The 25,217-nt window shown below is 39.0% G+C and overlaps 1 protein-coding gene across 3 annotated transcripts in view; it reads right to left on the bottom strand.

The window, feature by feature from the left end:
* The window catches only part of ELAVL4 (ELAV like RNA binding protein 4), an 86,469-nt gene extending 62,272 nt beyond the window's left edge, over positions 1 to 24,197 (bottom strand). Inside the window, exon 1 of one of the 3 annotated variants that reach the window (XM_044238199.1) lies at positions 23,887 to 24,197. In XM_044238199.1, the coding sequence (XP_044094134.1) occupies positions 23,887 to 23,895 (9 nt within the window). In that variant the 5' untranslated portion in view covers positions 23,896 to 24,197. Of the gene's footprint in view, positions 1 to 23,086; positions 23,847 to 23,886 lie in introns of those variants that run through there. The other 2 variants (XM_044238198.1, XM_044238201.1) reach the window with 2 other exon arrangements.
* Between the last annotated feature and the right edge of the window lie 1,020 nt (positions 24,198 to 25,217).

Here is a 25,217-nt window from a genome sequence, read left to right as displayed (position 1 = left end):
TGGCCACGATAAATTAGACCCATGGATAATTCACACAACCTCATGTTATATCCATATGTTCATTACTGAAAAAATCCTGAACATCATTATGATAGGTCAGTTTTAAATTTGAAAATTACTTTATCACACTTGAATTTTATTTTTAATTTCTTCTTTTCTGAATTTCTTTCTTCTTTCTTCCTTTTCTTTTGTTTCCTTTCTTCTTCTTTTTCTTAATAAGAAGGATACATTTGAAAAAAGGACTTTTTGATCTAATAGGAGAATGTTATCCCTCATCTAACTCAGTGAGGTGTTTGGGACTACCATTCATCCTCGACACCCCCTGGGAAGGCAGATGGGTATGCGTAAAATTGGACTCGATCATATCAGTTTTGGTGAGAATGCAGGCCTGGGCTGGGAGAAGTGTATCTTTGAATTATTTGCGGACACCTTGTTTACAGAGAACATAGAAATCCAAGGTTCGCAACTGGCAAGGTTTCAGGTGCAGTAAAACAGTCTCTCTTACCATCCTTGGTGGAAATGTAATTGGACACAATCTTTCTGAACCTTATGTTCAGATTCTTGGACCCAAGAATCCATTCTGAAGCTCAGAAAAGAATCTGGAATTCTGAAGACCGAAATTATGCAAAATAAGATACATTATAAAAAGTGTATCTAAAAGAGTGAAAAAAAGAAACAACCTAAGGGCCCCAAAAGGGAGAATGACTAAGTAAGTTATTATATAGTTTTATGATCCAGTATTTTCAGCTGTTAAAATGATGTGTATAATGGGTTTGACAGCTTGAGAAAATGCATATGATAAATGTAGAATAAAGTGAAATAAAAAAAATTGATTATCTTGATTATATAAACATACACAGTATAGGAGGGAAAAATAAAAATGCTAACAATAAAGTGTGGGATTATACTTGTCTCTATCTTTATCTTCCAAGCTTTTTGTTTTATGTTGAAAATACAGCACTTTTATAATTTGAAAGGAAGTTATTTTTAAAAGTGACAGAAAATGTCAAATCCTTCAAACCAGTTTGGAGTCACAGTATTAAATATTATTCCATCTTCTTCCCAGAGCTGTCCTGCTGGATCTCTCCTTGGCCACACTCTTATCCTACATTAGAGGACACATAGGAGCCCAAACGAATAAAAATCGCTTTTCTTGAAACGGACTGTGATTCGGGCTCTCCTTCACCTAAATCACTGTGTATTAGCAAGGTTACAATCTAAGTCTGCCTTATCGCCTGGCAGCAACCTTCAGGAGGACAGCAAGGAGAGAAGATGATTTATAAGAAAACCGTTCCCTGGATCAGGGAGTGAAAAGTACTGATCCGTTCTAAAAGCTCCTGCTGACAAACTCTGATATTATGAACATTCTGCACTTGGACAAAAGCTCCCACTTTTCTTAATTACATGGTTTGAGCAGGAGCCTGCTTTTAGGATCTGCCCAATCACACAACAGCCATTTATTTTCCCAACTGCAGCTGCCAAAATTTCCCTGATCTCTGTTCTGTGCTCCATCTTCAAGGACATCTTATGAATGTATGTCACTGGCAAGCAGCATTCCACGCCACGCTTCTTAAGCGTCTCCCTCTCTCTTTCCTACCTACGGAGATCTTCTTAATACATATTTATTAAAAATCTCACGAACAAGAAGCAATGTGGAGAGGTAAAAAAAAAAACCACACAAATACCACATATCAGAATGTTTGTCTACTTTAAGACAAACACTTTGTTATGACAATGAACCATTAACATTCTTTGTCCTCTGTATGACAGGTTTGCTTTAGTTTTATGAACTCTGCATCTTGTAATTCATTGGGTCTCCTTTTTGCAATATTGTTAGAAAAACAAGTGGTAAATCTGTAGCCCTCTGTATTTAAAGAAAGAGCATAGAATCTCGCTGAAAAGTTTTAATTCTTTTTAGACACAAACTTTACTTCTGAATTCATGTTATTTTTTTCTTCTCCTAATTTTCCTTCACCTCAATTTCTTCATTGTTCTATATTTTAAAAAAGAAAGATAGATGTATTTCTCTGGATTTTTGTGATTTGCCTTATAACAACAGAGAATTTCGGATTAGAACAAAGAACAAATAAGTTAATAGTTATGTCTTCATAAATAATCTTTTGCCTTTCAAGATATGCTTTTAAAATCTCACTAATTCATACTAATTGGGCATGAGTAAAATTGGCATTTTAAAAATTCAGAAATGGTAAGACTTTTTAAAACACATGGTAAGATTTCAAAATTATACTAAAATTATACTAAAATTCAAACTGCATGAAATATAATTCTCAGATAAGAACCTTTTAGGACTAATTTAATAAGTCCCTAAGAATAATTTGAATAGATACATATATACACTCAGGTACTGAAAAGAGTGTGTTGTGTTGTGTTGTGGTGGTGTGGTGAGCTCTGTGTGTTGTGTAAGACTGATGAATCACAGACCTGCACCCCTGAAACAAATAATACATTATATATTAATAATAACAACAATAATAAAAAGAGTTTACTTCTTTGTGTTAGGTAACCATGTCCTTTAAAATCACAGATACAAAGTAAATTTGCTTAGTAATCTCCTCCTAATCTTGATACAGTCTTTCAATCCCAGAAATTTGTTTTTTAAAAAATGAAAGGTTAACATTCAGAATCAGCTGTTGTGAAATTAGGGCAAACAATTTTTTTTTTATTTAGTTGCAGGCATATTTTAAAGCAAGTCACAATTTAATAATGACAATACTGTCCTCCATTAGAATAGCTCCTCCCCACAACTGAAGTTAGTTCTTAAAAGAAGAGGAAAGGCAGTACAAAGGGACAAAAGTCAAGCTGTGAATTGTGTAAGACTGATGAATCACAGACCTGTATCCCTGAAACAAATAATACATTATATGTTTAAAAAAAAAAAAAAAGAAAGTCAAGCTAACTTCCTTAACATTAATGAGTTCCTTCAATGGGCCAGAACCCATTATGATAAATGCCTGAGATACAGGAGAAAAAAGGGGTTCCTGCCTGCAAGGAAGTAAATAAATCAGTAAATAAGTAATTACTCTATAATGTCATAAATGTGGTAATGGAGTATATACAAAGTGCCCAGCAAAGTCCCTGCCAGGAACATGGCAAAGGCCCAACAAATGGAGATCCTGTGATAACACTGATTAAAAAATGCTTAGGGTTACATGGAAAAAGGTTTAGGGAAGCAATTACAATTAACTCCTTCCAATACTACCCCAGTTAGCACATAATAAATGGTGATAGCTGTCATCAGGTACATTACTTCACTTAATTCTCCCACAACTTTGCAAAGTAGGTAACTGTCATTCCCCACCACTTACAGTTGGGGAAACCAAGGCTTGAAGAACTGAAATCACTCTGTACAGAATGAAGAAGTGAGGCCTGGGGCAGGCAATACCCATTCTCACTCAGCCAGAACCAAAACCCGAACTCAAGTGTGAAACCAAACCCTGTGCCCTTTCTGAAACCTCCAAGTCAGAGGAAAGAGTTCCTATCACCGTAAAATGTAACCCATTAGTCTTGGAGAAAGGAAACGATCTAATCTGATTAATACTATTCTGGACTATGTATCTGCTGTTAGTCAGTAAAACTGCCAAATAAATGACCATTATAGGAAAGATCTTAATTCAAAATTCTACATGGTTTAGAGTTTGGGTTTGAAAAGTGTCTCTAGCCTTGACCTGGGTTTAGACACTTAAAACTCTCAGAGGTGCAATTTAATTTACTCATCTGAAAAATACACACAATTCTGTCTGCCTTTGCAGGGTTGCTGTGAAGACGAAAAATAACCAATTTAAGGCACCTGGCTCAGAGCTGGGCCCACAGTAAGGACTGAATACCTGTTCATTCCCCTTATCAAAAATGTAACATTCTGAAAATATATTCCCATTAAAATGAGGTGGCAAAGTCAACTAAGAGCTGGTAACATTTATCCTTGGAATTTAATTTCTGAAATGGAAAGAACACTTAAAAATGTTACTACTCATCACCTACCTATGTCAATAGCTATTTCCTTCATCTTCAAAATGTTTCACAAACATTAACTAGTAAATTCTCAGAATAATACCAGCCAGAAAAATACGGAGCAAAGGGTAAGAGATTAAGTGAACTTTAAAAAGTGAATAATGAAAGCACCGTTTTTAACACTTACAAACATAATTTCTGGTACACTTTGCCTTTTTAAAAAACCCTCTACTGTGAATGGCCTAAAGTTAGATACTTCACATATAATAAGTTCAGTCTTTCAGGTTTCTGATTTCCCAAGAGGGTAACCCTCTTGTTTTCATGGGAAATTTTGGGAAATTGCCACAGATTGCTCTGGGTACAGATAGCAGAAGGCATTTCTGGCTTTCCACATGGAACTGCTCAGGTTGGGCAGGTCCATATTCCTGGTCCACCCTCCACTTGGACTGCTCCTTCCTTCCAGTGGACCCCAAGGAGCAGCTGCATTGACATCAAATGCACTTCAAGAGGATCTTCCAGGGCATGGTTGGAAAGGTATTGTGGGAAGTGCAGAGAAAACACAGAAAGTGTGACCGCCCCACAGAAGCGAGATGAACCCTTTACAAAGCCACCAGAAAGAATCCTTTCAGTCACATGCTAGACTCAGGAGATTTTGTGAGCACATTCACACCCAATAGCCCATTCCGTCTTCATGAAGACTCTGGGAGATAAATGGGATTTGCCCCCTACCCTGTCATTTGCATTTTATAGGTGAGCAGACCAATGGTCAAGGAGTAAACAGAAAGTAGAGTGACTAGACCTGGTTCACAGGGCACAGAGCAGGGATGTGAACCAAGGTCTTACTGTTACTGACTCCATCTTCCTCCTTTACCCACCACAACCTCCCGGAAAGCACATTCCTGGCAATATCCTTCTGCAGACAGCAATGGCCAACTAGTACAAGCTGTGGTCTCTCCCGTGCCACACTCTGCTTGTCGGCCTGAAAAGCTCTCCTCTCCCACCATCAGGCTAACAAGCCCTTCCCCAGCTCCCCATCTCTCCCCAGCTCCCATGTATATGCTTCCCTCACAGACATTTACCACACAGCCCCGAGACTCTCCATCTTCCTGTCTCTGTCACTGGACTGTGAGCATCTTGAGGACAGGGACTGTGTTTGATTCATCTATAATCTCAGGGGCCAGTGCAGAGCTCTAGGCTTTGTTGGTAGAATAAATGAATATATGGATGGCTCTCTGGGTGCTCACCTGCTCTCCATAGTTAAATCTGCTCTCCTTGCTCTATACCCCACCACCCTGCTCTCATCACAAACCTCTCTCATATCTCTCTCACCTCTTCAAAATCAATTTAAAAATAGGAGCACTTTTATCTTTTAAAGCTATATTGCCCTCATCACTCTTGTCTTCAACTTCTTTCAAACTGTCCCTAAAGACTGTATTTTTAAGGTCAATTTCATAGCCTTTGTTTCTTTACCCCCACATTCCTTCCAACACAGATTGCCACTGCTTCAGGCCTAAACTCCTCTTTCATTTTCACTTTGGGTCAGAATCTACCTAAAGTCTCCAGGTTAAGAGTCCCACAGAACATGTCCACCTTTGAGAGTTCCTACAAGGCACACAAGCCAAAGTCAAAGTCAATGGGGACTCAATATGTTGCAACAACTATCAGGGTGAGGAATGCCTTACATGTTATTTTTTTAAACAAATGAGTGAATAAACTATCACACAATTACTTCTACTTCCATTCATTTCAAATCAATTTAAGCATGTATCCAATATTAATTGCGGAGTATAATTGTTAGGAACACAGGTACCAAGGCTTAAATGTCTAGGTTTGAATTCCGGTTCCACTGTGTGATTTTGGGCATATTACTTAACAATTCCGCATCTAAGTTTTCTCAGTGTTGATAGTGTTCATAGGTAGGTGGCAAAGATAAAATGTATTATTACGGTTCAAGTAACTGAGTTCCATGGCATTTGATCCTTGCCCTCTAGGAATGTAGTTCTGGAAGCGAGGGGCAGCAGTGGTTAGTAGACAGATCTATGAACAGAGCTCCAAACTTCAACAAGGCAAGTGCCATATTCTGAATGCCTTCTGTGGCACGTATGACTCTTCCATGTCTTTATACGTGTGTTTCCTCTCCTCCCCCTACGAAAATGCTGCTCCCACCACTGTCTAAATAACCAGGCCATTTTGCAAAGTGCGTTCCTGCCTCCTTGACCCACTTGGCATAGGCACCTCCCCTCTCTCCTTCGTCATGGTACTCACTGCTTTCTATCCAGTCACAGTTTACCTGCCTGTCTCCCCACTGACTGGGAGCTCGTTGAGAAAAGGGCCTGAATTTTCCTTGACTTCTTGCTCCAGGCATGTAGTATTACAGGAAGAATGTGACCAAAGGCTGCTGACTGAATCATTGCTCAGAGGCAAGTGCAGGGTGCTAGGAGAGTTTAGAGGGAGAAAACTGGGGAACACCGCAGGACACTTCCTTTTTCTCCTACCCACCAGGCTCTGCAGTGTGCTGAAAAAACCGTAAGAGAAATGTGTGGTTCTCTATTTTTAAATCCTTTTCTTAAGCCTTTTCTTCACTCTACCTGCACTGTTTATTTTAGATGAGTGCAGGCATCAAGATCAAAACAAATGTGAACTAGTGGCCAAGTGTGGGGCAAATAAATTTTGGGAGAATCACAATCCGAACATGCTACTAAACAAAAAAGGAAGAAAATATTTAGGGCTTCATCCAATGCTGTGCACAAAAGATGTACTGCCAAATGTTCAGTTATTCTTCTACTCTTAAAAGTATTTGATGGAGAGTTTTGCTTTCTTTCTTTCTTTCTTTCTTTTTTTTTTAAAGTAATTTAAGTCCACACATTGCAAGTGAAAACAAAAGAGCTTTGGCACAAGAATAAACTATGTCTCTCTTTTAATCTTGAGATTTCAATCTAATTTTATGCAATAGTATAAAAGAGAGAGGAGATAAAAAATACATAAAATACACATATTTATATTTTAAAACTAATGCTTTCTAGTTGCTCACACTGGAGCATCAGGTAAGCTTATTTGCGATTCCAGTTAATATAGGAGTCTTGACCTGAATATTTTTGACCTATGAAGATACAAATTCAAAAGTAACCACTTTAACTTAATACTAGAAAGTAGCAGACTCAAGAACTGAACTCAGGATCTCACACACCAGAGCTCTTTTATCTTCCTCTGGCATCCAAGATCCTTTCTGGGATGATATAGCCTCAGTTTTGAAGTTATCTGTTCTCCTTTTGGAAGGTTATGAAATGGGAAGGAGCTTGTATATTTTATTCTAAATCTTCTCTCCCTATGAACCCTGCAAAAAATGGCCAATATCTAAAATATACACCCTGGAGAGACAGAACTATTTTCTAAAATATTCCTTTATTAAATGCCTACTTTGTGCCAGGCTCTGAACCAGACTCTTTACATATGCTAACTATCCTTTAAACAAACCTCTTCAGTAGGTATTATTAGGTCCATTTTACACACAATGAAACGGAGGCTAAAAGAAGTTAGTGACTTTACCAAGACCCCACCACAAGTAAGTGGGAGGGGGGAAAAATCCTCTTTCTCTGACTCCAAAGCCCATGCTCTTAACCAGTAGGATACTTTTAATGGAGAAGAAGAATCCTATGATAATGCTAATGACTACTGCACTTCGGAATGGCTGACCTAACCTTCCTTCTGACCTTCTTGGAACAGCCTCAACTCTAGGGTAATAGAGTGGAGCCTCTCCCTCATAGACTGGAGACCCCTGGCCGATTTAGGAGTTCTTTTTGTTATGTTTTCCCCAACAAATCTCTTAATTTCCTGCTACTCCAGGGATGACCACCCCACACTGAGTGCAGGTGGGGCAAGCGTTTTACCTCAAGAGCCAGCGGCTGGACATAAAAAACCCAGCCTTTCAAAACAAAGCAATGACTGCTCCAGCTTATCAAGCAGAAGCAAGATGCTGGCTGAACTGCTGTGGCCTCATTACGTGTTCACAAATTCTCATTAGTATCACTCTCCCACCCATTATCTCATTGTATTTTTTAAATAGCATTTCATCACATGAAATTATAAAATATCACATAAAATATACACTAATTCAAATTATTTACTTACTCTATTGCCTGTCTTCCCCCTCTAAAGTGAAAACTCCACTAGGGCAGGGACTTATCTTAGTTACCACTGTATCTCCCAGTACCCAGAACAGTGTCTAATTACAGGAAGCACTCAGCAACTATCTGAAGAGTGGGACACAAATTAATATTATATGAAAATAATAATGGTGATGATCACTAGCACTTTATATGCCAATCACTGTTTCAAGTTCTTAATACACATTGGTCCATCAAATCCTTAACAACCCTAGAGCACAGATGAAGAAACTGAGGCATAGGGAGAGTAAGGAATCTGCTCAAGGTCAAAATTGGTAAAGACAGGATTTGAACCTTGGCGATCTTGATTTAAAGTCACTATCAATAACCACTAGGCTAAATGTCTCTCATTAGTCTCTTCCTTTAAGAAGTGAGTAATACAAAATGGGAGACAGAAAATGGATTCTGGAATCAAACAGACTAAGCTTGGAATTCCAAGTCTGACACTCCCTAGGCCCGTGACCTTTGTGCAAGTTATGTAAACCACGTGGCGCTGCTTCTCCGAAACAAGAACACGAATACCTGTTCCTAGAGTTGTGAGGTTCAATGAGATAACCTAAGTCTCTTATAAGGACTCTGAAAAGAGTCCTTATTATTGTGATGTATCATTGTTAACTGTATGGTAGAGACCAAGTAACAAAAGGGGTCTGAAAGAAAGAATTTATTTATTTGTGCATAGCATTGGATCTTTACAGTCTGAATTACTTAGGCAGTATAGATGAGCCATGGTAGTCTGAAAAAGTGATAGAAAAATCTATCACTCAGTTAACAATTCATTACTGAGCACCTGCTAGGGACCAGGCACAGAGAGGAGCCCGGGTCTGACTGCTGACATGGTGGCAAGACGGACAAATCAACAAGTGACAATACAGTGGGGAAGACCAAAGGCAGAAGGACACTGGCTGTGCTTATGGATGAGGCCCTAACCCAGCACGAGCCAGCAGCACTTTCTTAGTTGGGAAGTCACCTTCTTTTTTTTTTTTTAAAGATTTTATTTATTTATTTGACAGACAGAGATCACAAGTAGGCAGAGAGGCAGACAGAGAGAGAGAGGAGGAAGCAGGCTCCCTGCTGAGCAGAGAGCCCGATGTGGGACTCGATCCCAGGACCCTGAGATCATGACCTGAGCCGAAGGCAGCGGCTTAACCCACTGAGCCACCCAGGCGCCCCGGGAAGTCACCTTCTATTTGTCTCCTGAAGCCAGGTGAAGAAGAGCAGAAGAATGTTTGAGACCAAGGGATCTGTTTGAGCATAGGTACAGATGGAACAGCATGGGGAAGTTCCACAGCAGAGAATGAATGGAAGGTGGAGAGCTTCAGGGTGAGGAGCAGGAAAGAAGGGCAGGGGCTGGGCCACAGAGAGTCTCCTGGGCACTGTGAAGGCAGCTTGACTTGATCCTGAACCACAAGTATGGCCATTTAATAGTAAATGGCCATCTCTGAGATCACATCTCAACTGTGTGCCTGTAGCAAATACACTGGTTCCCACGAAATACAAACAAAAGAGCACTGGGAAAAAGAAAGAATATATTAATTTTTTACGTTCACCACTGAATTTTCTTTGGGGCCTTCCTTTCTTCCTGAATAGGTCACAGGCATTTTTAGCACTAGTGGAGTATCACCAACTCATGATACTGTTCCTCCTTTGCACTCTAAAGTGATTTTAAACTCAACCTTGTTCAGCGAATGATACTCTCCCTTTTCCAGCACAGCACCTTGAACAACTTGGTAAATATTTGCTGAACTGGGCTGGATTCATTGAGTGAGAACTCTACAAGGTAATGCTGCACCAGTGGGTAAGCAGGGGCCATAGAGTAGTGGAAGATAAGAAGATGACTATAATGGCACACTTATCCTCAATAAACCTGAACTTCCAATGATGTAAATGAGACATGCATGACAATAATATACACATCCCAAAGCAGACTGCAAGGGTTGCATTCTTTCAGTAGTGGGCTACTCTGAATCCCACACTCACAGCAGTTTCACTGGACACTCAGCTCCCTGAGGGCAGGAGGCTATGTTTCCTTTATACTAAATCCTCAGAGACCACTAAATAGTAAGTACTTAGCAAGGCTTTATCAAACGGATCTATTTAATCTCCACAACAACGCCAAGATGTATAAATCATTTTATATCCATTGAAATGGAGGCTCACAGAGGTAATGTGACTTGCTTGAGGTTATGCGGTTAGTATAGTAAAAATAGCTGTAACAACAATAATAACTACTATTTTTCATTCTAAGGAAGCCTGCTGTCTATTTATCATTTTTTAAATGTTTCTGCCACAAGACTCTCTTTTCATACTAAGATGGCAAATGTTTTCTCTGCCTGAATGAAACTTGGAGTTCGTAACTTGAGTTCTTGAGCTCTGATTGGCTTTTTGCTTTTGCCAGTTTTAGGAGTTCTGAAGGGGCGCTAAAGGGTTTTAGGGCAGATAGATTTGCTACCTTCCAGGTAAGGATATTCTTCAGCACAAAGGTTCCCCAATACTCTCCCACTCCCTTCCAAATTTCCAGGTGAGAATTAATCTAATTTCAATTCAATAAATCTTTATTGAATACCTAAACCATGTGACAGGTGCTTTTCTCACTACTTCCAAAATTAAACACTTAGTATGAAAGTCTTTGTGCCTGTCCTCCTGTGATTAAATCACATCTCACCCACTTTCATACACAGTAAACCCTCGAGGGCAGACACCAACTGACCCACCAAGCTCTAAAACATTTTCACGGAACTGAATAAATCTTTGACATTTTGTTCTAGGATTAGACACACTTGGGTTGAAATCAAATCTGGCCCAATTGCTGGCTGTGTAACCTTAACTTACCTTTCAAAATCTCAGTTCATCCATAAAACAGGAAAATTAACATTTACCTTTTAAGGTTGTTTTAAGGGTTAAAAGGAATGGTATGTAAGGCACGGTGCCTGACTCATAGTAAGGGCTCAAGAAATGAAAGCTAATCTGATTATTTTAGTCCTACCTCCAGAGCACCTCCACTACTTAGTACTATCATTATTATTATTACTTTGAAGGTTCAGCTAGGTAGCATGACCAAGGTGTAAGATTTGCTAGTTAATGAGTACTTTGATTAACAGAGAGTCCCAACATATGCCATGTAAATATCTTAACTTTCCAAGATTTAAAATACATTTTCCACATTAAATCTAAAATAATCAGATGCTATCCTTTCTTTAATAATTTGGAAGTTACTAGAGATCTTGCATTGCATAGCTCTGAAGGAAAGAAAAAAGGTGGCTTTTTTTTCCTTTGGGATAATGCAGAACTCAATATCATCTAGAACAGTGTTTTTTGAAATTTACTGACAAGGATCCAACAAAGCAAAAAAAGTAAGAAGTATATTGAACACACAGCAACTTCACATCACAACTCAAAACATAGGTAACTGAACCAAAATTTTCATGAAATAATACGCTTACTAAGAACTAGCCACTGATCTTTTCTATTTCACTTTTTTTTAGTTTATGTCAAAATTTATTTGACAAAATGTAGAAAAAGTGATACTATACGTACGAAACAGTTATAAGAATATAAATGAAAAGTGTGGGTTTTATTCAATTGCACAATTTGCTAGTGTACCTTCTGAGTAGTGCGATGCTTAATAAATAGAAGTGAGGGGCAGAGGACTTGGATAAGCTAGAATCAGGGTGATTTTGTCAGAATTTTAAACTTAAGTTGGCCCCCCCCCCATACTACTGGGAAATGTGGAGTGTTTCATCTCTGAGATGTTAACCAAGAAAGCAGAAATATAACAAAGTCAAAGTGTCTATTTCACTTATTGTTTTAATTTTTTTAAATTCTGGTCAAGACCCAATAAAATAATTATCGGCAAAACTAGACTAGTTATTTACTAATATTTTTATTCTGTCTATTGGAGTGTGTCAAGGATACAGTTTAACTGATCCTCCCATCAAGATATGAAGTTGTATTAATTCTATTTTACATTAAGAACCTGAAACTCAGCCAGCTTAGGTGACTTGGATGAATAAACTAAATGACGGACCCAAAACTTGCAAGTCTTCTAACTCTGTAGTTCAGACTCTTAAAAAAAAAAATTATAACTCAATTCAATAAACATTTATTGAGTATTTACTGTGTGCCTAACATTGAAATAAGAGAGCATTTGACAAGAAATCTGCCCTTCTGGGCTCGCAGACTACCAGGGAAGACAAGTATGCCATGGTACATGGAAGTCTGAAGTGGGTACTTTTCTATTCTGGAGGAAGTAAGCTGTTTCCCAGACTGCCACCATCCTTTCTCTGGCCGCACACTTTCCCACGACTTGAGCACTGGTACCTGCTAGTGAGAGAACGCAGTGTGGTCCTCTAATGGCACACTTCTTTACAATCTGGAATAAAGTTGATATCCTTCCTCCTATTGCTTTTTGGCACTGTAACCCTAAAAGCAATCCTCGATGGGTGTGAGCAGCAGCTGTATCATCATCATCATCATCTTCGTCATTGTCATCATTATCACATCACACTCTCATCAGAAGAGTGCTTTAATGTCAATTCTCTTTAAATAACCAATGTTCAATACAGTGACTTCAACTTCTGAGAAATCATGACCCAGTAAAGGCAAGTCCTGACCCTGCAAAACAATCAGGAAACCATAATCCTCTGATCTAAGACATCCCCTAGCTACTAATTCAAATAAAGTTAAAACCAAGTCAAAACACCTTAATCTTCCTAAACGATAGCTTTTACCTATCTCTCTAGATTTATCTTTACACATCCTATGCTGCATTTCCAACAGACTACTTATCATTGCTTAAGCAAGTGCCTAACTCTGTGCCTTTACTCATACTCTTCCTTCCACATGGAATGCCCCTTTTTCCTAATTTCTCTGCCTATCCATCTTTCCTGGCTCCACCCAAATGGCATTTCCTCTGTGAAGGCTGTCTCCTTGCCCTCAGCAGCAAAAAATGTCTTCTCTTCTGTCTATTGTACTTCTTCTGCCGAGACACTTTTCACATTCTGCCTGTCACTGTCCTTACCCACTATATCAGAATATGTTTTAAATACTGTGACATTCCAGGAGGCACCTAAAATGTGGTTTATAGGGACAGACATGCAATTGTATTTGCTGATTCTGCACCGAAAATCTTGATCTAAAAAAGGAATTGCTTTTTGTTTTGTTTTGGTGTTTGTTTTTGTTTCCCCCCTCTAGAGAAATAAGCTTTGGCTAAGCTGGATGTATTCCTAAACACTGTGGAGCTAAGACTTCTGATATTGTTAAACATGTATCCTAAGGCAGGCAGCTAAGTTTTATTTTCTATAAAAAGGGGTTAACAACACCTGCCCTAACTGCATTAAGGAGATCAACCTGACACCAAAGAGCAAAAATTACACAATGTTAAATGAATATGAGAAATGATCTCCCTAGTCACAGATCCATTACAGCAGAACTGTGCTGGGAATAGCTGAGGTTCTAGAAACACATTTCTTCTCTGTTCTTGGAAAAGTGACGTGACGATAGCTCAGGAAGAATACTGTTATGATTACAGCAACTGCAAGCCCATGTCTCCAAAATCCACCAACTAGAGACCACCTTAAGAGTTTTTACTAAAACTCTTCCAAGATAAAAGTCTTTTCTTCTTGCTGATAACTTTAAGCCAGAGGTGTAAAGCAAGAAGGAATTGAGATTCAAGTACTGGCTTAAATAGGAGTCAATTTTTTAATAACATGAACATGTATCTACCAAAGAGGTTCTAAGAATACCCACCTGCCCCTCCCCTGCCCAGTTACCTGCTCAAATCACTCACCCAATCATCTCTTTTTGGTCTTTCATTAATAGATGTGAGATTTTTCTAGGATAAACTATGCAAAAACCTCTACCGCTCTCCACATTCAAGCCCCTTTCTTCCACTGGTGTATTTCTGGCTATACAAAACACACTGTAAAAATCAACCAAATTCTTCCAGAGAGCTTGAGTAGCACATACAAGGCTTAGAATCCTGAGAATAACCTTGGTGAAGGCTTGAAATAGATACACATGGAAAGAGAAAAATTCTATTGTCTGCTTCACAGTAAAGGGGTTTTTTGTTTGTTTGTTTTTACACAAAAGCATAGGGTCTGCAAAACGGTGCTTGGGGGAATCCCATCAATTTATAATCTGTCCCCTGATTTTAAGGATTAAATTGAAGGAAAGAAAATGACTCCCTTTCACATCCTCATATAAAGTGGAATCCCAAATCCGTGACATTAAAATACTGTTTGAACCAAGGAGGTTATGTTTTCAGTTTCAATCTCGAACCCTTCCAAGTACGACTTGTATTTTTTTTTTTTTTTTGTCCTCACTGGTGACAGCAACAGGTCCCGATTTAGAACAGCTTGTGAATTTTATTTAATATGCCTGTTTATTTCCCCTTTCAGAGCCTTGGGAAAAAGGCACAAAATTAGGCTCGGCCTAACGCTGGTCTTGACACGCCCCCTCTACCCCTTCCCAAGTGCGCGTGATCAACAGCTACATCAGGCCTTTACGGTGACTCTCCTCCTGTCTCTTTCTTTCCTGCAAATGGGAGGGTCATAAATTGAGGGCCAGCATTCTGCTCACATCTCCCACACCTCTTCAGTCAATGCGATCGCTTCTAGAGCTGTTTGCACTGCCAAAGCCATCCATCATCCTGCCTCACCAAGCAGGAGAAAGAAAACTGATGGCAAGTTAGAAAAATCTCATTAAGCCACTTTTTGCCTCAACCTCTTCACCATTCCTTGAAAAATAGAACTTCAAAATTCAGTCTGTTGGGGAAATAAGAGGGATAGAAGAAAAAAGCTGATGTGGTGAAGAGGAAAAAAAAATAGCTCCAAAGAGGCTGGTTTCTGGGCCAAAGTCAAATAACTCACAGGTTATAATAATATATTTTAGACAGCAAAGATGAGACCATATTCATTAGCTTAACCTGATTTTTTTTCTGCTTGACTTCTGAAATTCCTAACAGACTCTTTCACGAAATTAAAAAAAGAAAAAACAGCACCGATTAAAATTAATTTTATGTTCACCTTTTTTCTCATTTAACAACTAAATCCCAAGTTAATTCTAATTCCAAAGGGGGCCATGAATGTACCTTGCAAAAGCCTATGAGAATGCCGAAAACTTAATAAAGCCACATAATTCCAGGGTGCAACTGAGGGCTTGTCTGTGTTTAAAAATTACTGTATGTCACCCCCACCCTCCTTGAGTTCTCTGTCCTTGAGAGAATGGAGACTATGAGGGTAGCATTCAGTGTCACTTCTCCCCAGGACATCTGGCAGGGTCAGACTGAAAGAGACCCAACATCCTCTAGGCACCTTTAATATTCAGGCCTATGACTGGTACCTTCCCATATTGTTTCTCATCTGATCCACACAAAACCCTGTGAGTCAGGCCTTATCATCCCCATCTTGGAGATGAGGAAATTGAAGCTCGAGAACTGAAGGACCTCATCCAACATCACCCAGTTACTAATAGGGAAAGTCAGGACTCTAGCCCCCAATCCACCTGACTTTAAAGTCCTTGGCACTTCCTGGTTTCGTGAGACAAAGAGCAATCTTTCCAGATGGTTGACTGAACAGGCAGCCCATGAAGGTCTGTGAATCCAGAGGCAGACCTGGGGTTCCATAGCCTCTGAGCGGGCCTGCCAGTGAAGACACGGGCACAGTGCTATCTAGCAGAAACAAATCTAATTTTTCTACATATATACGAGTTGATGTAATGTGTTTTTAGCCCCATCTGCACACTGGCCCTCTGGGTCTTAATCACAATAACCAGGTTGATTTCAGGATTTGGAACCCTTTCTACTACAGAGGTGATTAAAATATAATCAAGCTAGAAAGTTATCCTCCCCCAAAGCCACCTAAAACAGAGCAACTCCAAAATAAAACCAATTTACATATTTTAACCCAAATTAAAAAGTAAAAGCTAAGGATTCCCTTTTAATATCCTGAATAATAAATGCACATTTATGTAAAGTTTCCTTTGGGGAATGGTTACTATGAGGACAACTTTCCCAATATTATTCATAAATATCACTTTTGTTTTGGTGTTACAGTAAGAATCTGGACTTGTGGGAATTGTACTGTCTGTACTCTGCACATCAACAGAGATAATTAATATTGAAGACAAGTACAATATCCAGAATTTTAGATATGTGTTTGGCTGCATTACAAAAAGTAACATAAGAGAGGATGATGAGTCAAATCTGGTCAAAATCACACATTACAGGGACTTAGTCGTTTACTCCATTTTAAGTGAGCACTCTCCTAATAAAAGTTTCATTAGTAAAGATTGCAAGTTCCCAGGCTTTCCACGACAGACTTTTAAATAGCACTTAAAGTTTATCATTAAAGCTGTTTTTACTACTGCTGCATCTTCAAAGGGGGCACTCTTAAAAAAAAAAAAAAAAAGTTCAACTCAGCCTGTTATTTTTCATGTACAAATTAGAAAGGAAAACTCTAAAGGTTTAGACTGGCAGCTTAGAAAAACACAGGCTACTTGAGAAGCCATTACTGGCACATCCCAGTGCACACCAGGAGTCATGGCTGTCTGTCTATACCACTGCCACACACAATCCCCCCCCCACACACACAGAGTACAGGCAGTATCTAAGTGTATATCACAACATTATGACATCTGCTCTATGTGCAAACTTTAAAGTTTGCATAGAAGCATGCCAAGAGGGTCACTATATTCTCAGGTCCTCCCTGGAGGGTGACATGGGGAAAGGTACTCAGAGTCATCTCTGTTAGAAGAATAGCATTAGTATTTCTGTAAAATTGACAGGATCTAGCCAAGCTCCACGGGTAGCTGACAGAAAGACAAGTTCCTCCCAACTGTCTAAACTTTCCTTTTCCTGAAAGCAAACATCTGCATACATGGAACCTTATAGACAAAAATGTCCAGAAGATCTCTGATTTCTCTCTTTTGGAGTCATGCCCAGGCTCTTACAAATACAAAAAGAAAAACATTTGTGTACTTGAATATTCCGACAGATGTCTTCTCATAACTTGACACAAACTGCGTTATGTGACATCCAACCTTAAAATCCCTCACCTCAACTTTAGCTCCAATCACAGGGACTTAGACTTTTATTGTTTGTTTTGATCAGTGTCAGAAGAAAAAGAAAGGGTGACCTTGAATTCCACCTTCCAGGGAAATGCACACAGTAAGTCCTCGACAAACACATCTTCATCCAACAACAAATGATAGCTAGCCTCTACTGTGAACACAGTTGGCAAAATCACTTCAAGGGCTAGTCGCTCCAAGACAGGAGACGATCGAAGGTAAATGATTCGCAGAATAAGCAGGAGTGGATTCAATGCCACAAAGTGCAGAGAGGAGGCAACCTCCACGTTGTGGTGTGTTTTTCAGAATTCGCCATCTTGCTAGAATTGTTTCTGTTTCCTTATATCCTGAAAATAGAACTAAACCTCCTATAGAAAAAGTATTTATGAATTACATTTTTATAGCTTCAGCATGAATAATTAAAAAATTAAACTCGAGTTTAAATGTTATTTTTCAAACCAAGAGTCCTAGGTGAGTTATTTTTAATGGAGACCTACGACTTGTAATCTTTTTCCATTTTTAAAAAATCACATATGCTAGTTTTGCACTTTACTTTTGTGGTCAAAAATAAGGCTTTCCAAAAACAACAAAAAAACAAAACGCAAGCACAACAATTACATTGACCTTATTTCTTCAACATTTTCACTGCTTCCTCAACAAAAATTATTTAAAGATTCCTTTACGGTGTTCAGCATTTTGTGATCCTTATGGAGAAAGACCCATATCGAACGGAAAATATCTCTGGTATTAAATACAATGAGAGACTGAATACCGATCTTCCCCATAGCAAAAATGGTCAGTCCTAAAATGGTCAAGTAAAAGGCAAAATCTTGGGGGTGGAGTGTCGGGTGAGAGAGAAAAGAGATAGAGTGAGGGTAGTAGGGGGAGCCACCAGCGTATTAGGAGCACTGACACTGCATAATGTATTTATTAATGAATGTACAAGGAACAACATAAATATTACCATTAAGCAGAGTGAACATCCAAAGCAAGCTACCTGGCCGATTGCTTTATTTTTTATCCTTTTGTAACAATTCCATTTCTAAAGTGCTTGATTCCTAACACTGATGCTCCAAAGCTATTGTGAGCACACTGCCTGAATACTTAATGAAGTAAACAACAAACAAAATGGCTCATTGTTGGTGCCCCTAGCTAGCATCCCAAACTGGATATAATTAAAGGTGTGAACAAGCAAGCAAGGAAGTAATGAACCTGCAAAGTCAAGGTTCTGAGAAATTATCGGGCATCCCGCACTGCACCAGTTCAAATTTATCACTCATTATCTCTTATATCGGCAAGTGCAGACCCACATGTTGGTACCTCTCTCCACTCTTGTCCTCCAGCCTTTTTATTTCTACTTCTAGATGAGTAATTTATGACAATTACTGTTTGTGACAACTTCCACACATCCACAGATCACCTATCTTTTTACCCTTAAGAAGTCACTGATCTATAATAGCCCTCCACCCTTAAAATACATGGAGATTTAAAAAAAATAGGAGGATGTTTCTAAAGCACACGCATCTACACACAAATTCACAAACCAACGCACACACTGCTAACACAGCCACGCTACCTCCTGCTTGTTTTTACCAATGGTTAAAGATTAGGTTCAAATGCTCCCAAAGAAAAAAACAACTCTCCTTCGACATATACACACATTTTATTTCGAGTCTAACCCTTTGCTTGAGAGAGCAACTTCGAACTCATAATTACTGTGATAGAGCTGTACATTTACAGTTTCTCAAGTGGCAACTAAAGAAAGGTGTTTGGTTATGAATGCAGGTCTTGCAGGGTCTGAATCTATCTTTTTCTTTTTTTTTTTTATTAAGTTTTGTATTTTTCTAATAAGAAAAATTCTTGGAGTTTATGAGGAGGAGAAGCCACTTCTTATGGGAAGCCAGCCCAGTTTGGTTTTCTTTCCCTTTTTAGATGCACATATACTTGCAAGTATGTATACACATTTGGTAATACCAAATAAGGAAAACCTAAGACAGGTGCAGGATACCAGAAACACACATGCTTACACAGATACACACACACACACATAGTCTCCCTCTCTCACATACACATACTTTCCACATATCCATCAAATGGATGGAAGAACAGACAGCGGACAATAAAAGGTTGACTTCACTTTTAAAAGAATTGGTGAATTCTGAACAACATGGTCCATCTACTGGAAGATAGTAAGATAAAAGCTTGAGAATGTTTGTGTCCTTCATACCCCCCAAATTCCTAATGACATTGGGAAAAAATACTGCATTGCAGCATTCGCCAGCGCACACTCATGTGTCTAGCATCCGCTGGCCAGTTCACCAACAAATGTACATATTAAGTGTCCAGGCATATAAATTAAGAGCCTGGTGCCCACAGATCACTGGAACTGATGAAGAAATTTGTCAAGGCCAAAGTACTTCTGTCCACATACAATGACCTCTATCAAGACCGCCATTCCTTATTTGCGGTACACACAATTTGTTTTGTTGGTTTTTTTTTATTATTATTATTAAAATAGGGCATTAAGATGCCAACGGCTAAGTGAAGCAGCATATATCCTCATGGAAGGAATAGTATTTGGTCTACATATAGGAAAAGAATCGACCCACAAAAAGGACATAAGTGCAAAGGGGAGAAATCAAACCAAAGAAAGGACTTGCCTTGAGGAAACCCTTTCATTGTTAGTGGTAATTCTTACTTGAAAAAAACACCTTGATTCACCCACAAATTCTTTTAGAGATACTGAACACACACACAAAGCACTATTCAGGCAAAGATTTCTGATTCGAAATGTCAAATAGATTATTCCCAAGAGAAATACTAAGTTTCATATACCGAAGTCTACCACGTCTCAAACCCTTTTTAAGACTGAGTTAAGAACTAAAATGCAAATGCGGAGCTCATTTTCTTTCTCTTTCCTTAAAAAAAAAAAATTCTATTGTTATTAGCTCACAACAATCTGGCCTTTTTCTCATCACAAAATCTTTGAATATTCGAAGGACCCAGGAAGGGCTATTGGGAGAGAAAAAAGTTTTAAGTCTTTGGAAAACTATCAAACAGAAGGAAGCTCATCTATATCTGGCCAGGAGGATGACTTGAATGAATGGCAGTTAAAAAAATGAATGGGGCTACAAAAATGAGTGGTTTAGTTGCTTCTTAAGCTTTTTTTTTTCTGAGATATTAAAATTATCTTATAAGTCAGTGATTCTCAAAGCAATTTCTCAGTCATTTCCCTATCTATGTCCATTTTATCTTTTTTAAAAATGTAAATATTAAACAATGTGGCCATGATGTTACAATGACATATACAGACATTCTTATCATTAAAACTGTGATGTAGTGAGGTGATCTTTGCAGAAATATTTCCAATCAGATTTTCATTTCTTAATAAATGCACATTCAGCCTTGTGCTTCCACAAAGGCACACCTCCACATACAGGTAGTAGGCATTAATATTTTTAAGACAAAGAAGCAAGAAAGATCAGCAGTAGAACTACGTGTCTTTTTACAACCCAAGACAAGGTGACAGTTCTTATGGAAATTATTTCCCCCTAACTAAATAATGCTAGAAATTTCTTAGGAAAAAAAAAAAAACTATCCTAATTTTTAAGAGATATATGGTTATGCAAAAATTCAAGTGTATGACCTATGACAAAAAAATAAGTTTATTTATTTTTACCTCAAGAGTCAAAACAAATTTTAAAAATCCCCCCAAAAGAAGAGAAAACAAAAAGAAACCCCTTGCAAGAAAAAAAGAAGGTGGGGGAGGTAAGTGCAGAGATTTGCAATGGAGAGAGTAAAAATTAAGAGTACTTTCTGTAAAGCCAATATATATTTCCTAACTTTTTAACATATTTCAGTATTTTTTTAATCTCTCATTTTGGGGGTTAATATTAGCTGTCTGATCAAAAATGTAATTTGGAACAAGTCATAACAGATCATGGTTTTTACGTTACTGCCTATTCGCCTAAGCACTATACCTTTCAGTCCTTTTGGTACCCACCATCATGAGAAAAAGAGACTACTTGTAAAGCATACTCAGAGAAAAAGGGAAAGATGCCTGTCACTCAGCACATGCACGGGTCTTAGATGTTCAGAGACACTAAAAAAAAAAAAAAAAAAGGAAGAAAGAAAGAAAGAAATCAGCTTTTCACTCAGTTTATGCTAAGACCAGATCCAGGACCAAATGCCTTGCAGTTCCTACAAGGGTGCAGCCTGATGGACCTTGGGGTTGGAGGTACAGAGAGGAAAACGAAGATAAAGGCCAGAATACAGTTTTTCATTTATTATTTTTAAAAGTAATTTCTACTTGGGATATAAAATGAGAGATACAATGAACTCCCTAGAATTGTAGTATCAACATCTGATTTAGTAAAAACACCAATATCACCTGGCACAAAATCATTGCTTTAGGGTAAATCTATTCTACCTATATTTCTCCAATGGATATTTGCTAGAAATTTCTAAGAAATCATTTGCAGAACCTATCAGCTGTGGGAGTTCACTATTATGCTTCCGTCAACTTCATTCAATATAATTTACATTTTTTTTCAAATGGCCTCACAGGATTCCTTGCAATTTTTCGCACGTACAATTTCACAGCAGGGTAAAGGGGGAAAGAGAGAGAGAGAGAGGGGGAAAAAAAAAGCAAGATTCCCTACCCTCCCTTCCCCCTCTTCTTCTTTTCTCTCTCTCCCTCTCTCTGTTTTTTAAACCAAAAAAAAAAAAAAAAAGAGAGACAGAACAGATGCTTAAAAATAGATTTCTAAAAATCACTGTAAACCAGAGTTAGAAATGTAATTAACACCTATTTATAAAGAATAATTAAAGTTGGGCCGGCCACAAAGAACAGCAAAGATAATCGAGGTCCCGTCCTCCCCCCCCCTCCTTTTTTACACTGTTTGCAGTGTGTTCTCATGATAGCCACCTGCTCCCTACTCGGCTTTTCCTCTGTTCGTTTCCCCGGCAACCTTTCATTGGGTTTTCCTCCCAGCTATCGCTTTCAGTTGGGCTGCTCGGTCTAATCTTATTTGTTTTACACCCATCAAAACAAGCAGCCAGACAAAGGCAATCCTCTAAGAATGGGAAAAAGACCACAGCTTTGTTATAACATCTATGCAGAGCAAAAAGTCCTCCCCAGGCTTTTCTAGCAAAAAATAAGTGAGATGGATATGAATTTACAGCCTCCCCACATACCCGGCTTTGAAACCCCGTGAAAGCTATTGCTGGTGAAATTCAAAGTCAAAGTGGGCACTCGTGGCATCTGATTGTGCCATTTTGTGCCATATCTTCAGGGTCAACACCAGGCAACAGGAGCGGCACTCAAGGAGTTTCCCTGCTTCTTTTTTTTTCCCGAAAAGATGATGCTAAAAATAGATTTACTACTTTGGCAGAAAGGTTTTCCACTTCCCCTTCCACATCCTGAAGTCCTGTTTCACAATTGCATCTGCTGATACTGAACCTCACCTCCTCCACCCCTCGTACCCAGCCTTCCCCATCACTCCTAGCAGGAGACTGAAAAAGAAATGTGCCTTTAACTTTAACAGTCATGTAATTCTGTTGAAAGCTCACAGAGGCAGTGGACACGCCAGCCAACAGCGACGGTGACATTGTGATTGTCAAAAAAGACACCAACCTTGCTTGGCTAAATGTGTGTTCGATGGAAGAGGCAGTGTGTGTGCCTTGTGTGCATGCAGTGCCATTACACTTGGAGATGGATTCTGGCTTTCAGAAGAGAGAAATACTAATAAACACACACATACACACACACATGATCTGTACAGTGATTTACGATGCACAGTCCATCCATCATCCTTCACACACACACACACACACACACACACACACACGGCTGGAATCTCCAAGCTGCCTTCCTCTGAATTTTCACTTACCATCTTCAAGCCATTCCACTCCATCTGTGATCAGAAGAAGATGGACCCTCACACAGTGTGTCAAAAGCGGAAAGGAACGTTATGTAAAAGCTGACATTCCTTCTTACAGAGCTGCTGCCCAGAGAAGGAAGCAACAACTCAACACGCCAGGCACCGCTACACATACAAGCCGCCTCCTCTTTTTTATGAGGTCATGACAGGAAACTCTTTGAAATACAAGATGCAGCATTTACTGAAGCCCAAATAAATCACTCTCTTTGCCGTTTTGACTGCGCAGTCCCCCGAAACACAACTGCCCATCTCAACGTTCAGTATCCAGGAACTGCTTCTTGAGCTTTAAATTTCCAGCACGGAAATGGAGATTCCTAACCCCGCTGCATCCACCTCCAGCCCCACGAAACCCAGGCACATAGACAAACCCCCTCTCCCTTACAAAACAAAACAAAACAAAACAAAAAAACAAAAAACAAAAAAACCCTTTTCTGCCAATATGGTCTCATGTAATATAACCTCTTTCAACAAACCAGCAATTATTTCAGCCCACCTCCCCTCTCTACCACCCCCTCCTTTATGTTGAAGGGAAAACTGACAATGACCTGTTAAAAATGACAATCTATTTCCCCACTGCTTTTCAATAAAAGGACCTACCGGCACTCTCTACACAAAAGAGATAGTAAATGTAGGAACCAAACAGCAGCAGAGAACTAAACTCTTGTGCAAGCATAAGACTGGTCAAGGTGTAGATGCTTTTCTTCCCTCCAGCAACACAAACAACAGATTATAAATCTAGTCATACCTACCATAACCATTCTTATTGGCAAATATTGGGTCTCGCAGAGCTTCGACTCTTCTCTTAAAATTTGCAAAGCTTTCAGGATATATTTTTTTAAATATACTACTATTGTTATATATATTTAAAGATCCACAAAACACAGTGTGGATGATTGTAAAGTAAATCAATTATTTGGGGGGAGGGGACGGGGGGGGGAGAGAAAGAAAAAAAAAGAAAGAAAAGGAGCAGTGAGCTGAAACCCCCGATTCTAGGATGTAGATAAGAACAACTGAACAGAGCCTTGCTGAAATTGGCTCGAAGCTTCCCCTTTTTACATCCATTTATGGGACCATCTGTCAGCCGAAGCCAGGATCTGATTGGTTGGGGAAACGAAGGGAGGCGTTGCAACATCAGGTGCTATTTAAATTAGCTACTGCCAGATTGACGATGTTAATGATTTGGTGACCTCTACAACAACAGAGACCAGATTTCTGAACTGCTTCTTGTGTCTGGTAATTAAGGCCAGGCTGAAGCAACAACAGCCATGCTTGTATTTTTACCTTTTCCCTCCTCCTAGCTCAAAAGTAATGTAACAACTGCAGGTCACCGGCGGGCCGCTTGCAAACCTTACCAGTGGGAGTGTCCTCTCTTTCCCCTGTCCTGAAGTCTGCACCACCAAACCCCTTTGACAGTATAGCATATTTCCAATATAGCATATTTCCAACCACCTTATCTTTCTCGACAGTTGCTTTCTAGCGAAATGCATATTTAATGATCTGCCTCTAGGCTTAAAGATACAACAAAAGCACTTTAAGGTGCTAATACATCTACATTTTAACTTTATTTCCTAATACTGCTGATTTTTGGGAAGCAATGCTCCTTCTGCAGCTACCATGGCCAGCGTTTCAAGAGACAGCAAGTTTGAGATTGTGTGTGCTCTGCGAACTGGGTTCCTACAAGTTTGCTTCAGAAAACTACTTCTTAATAAACAACAACAACAAAAAAACCAGAGGGATATGGGGGCAGCTGTCAGCCTCTACCTTTCTGCCTTCTGTCTGAGCTTTTCAAAACAAAGAATGATGAATGATTTATTTAAATGAATTTATTTCTCAACTTGGATAGGGGCATGATCTGAATTTTTAAAAATCCACTAAAACACGTTTTTTTTCTTTGCTTCCCCACTGCTATAAAGAATGGTAAAGCATGCTTTTGACAATATCATCATTTCATGACCAGTGCAGAGTGCTCATCTTGCTGGACTGAACACGTGATTTGGCTTCTGTCTTTCAAAAGATGTCTTTTTTCTTTGGCCTCTTAAAAGACTTGAAAAGAGACATTTAGCAAGGGTGCACTGATGTA

The sequence above is a fragment of the Neovison vison genome, chromosome 2 (genome assembly GCF_020171115.1).
Source record: "Neovison vison isolate M4711 chromosome 2, ASM_NN_V1, whole genome shotgun sequence".
In the NCBI taxonomy this organism is placed as follows: domain Eukaryota; kingdom Metazoa; phylum Chordata; class Mammalia; order Carnivora; family Mustelidae; genus Neogale; species Neogale vison.
Note: the sequence above shows the minus strand (reverse complement) of the source record. Positions and strands in the feature narration are given on the sequence as shown.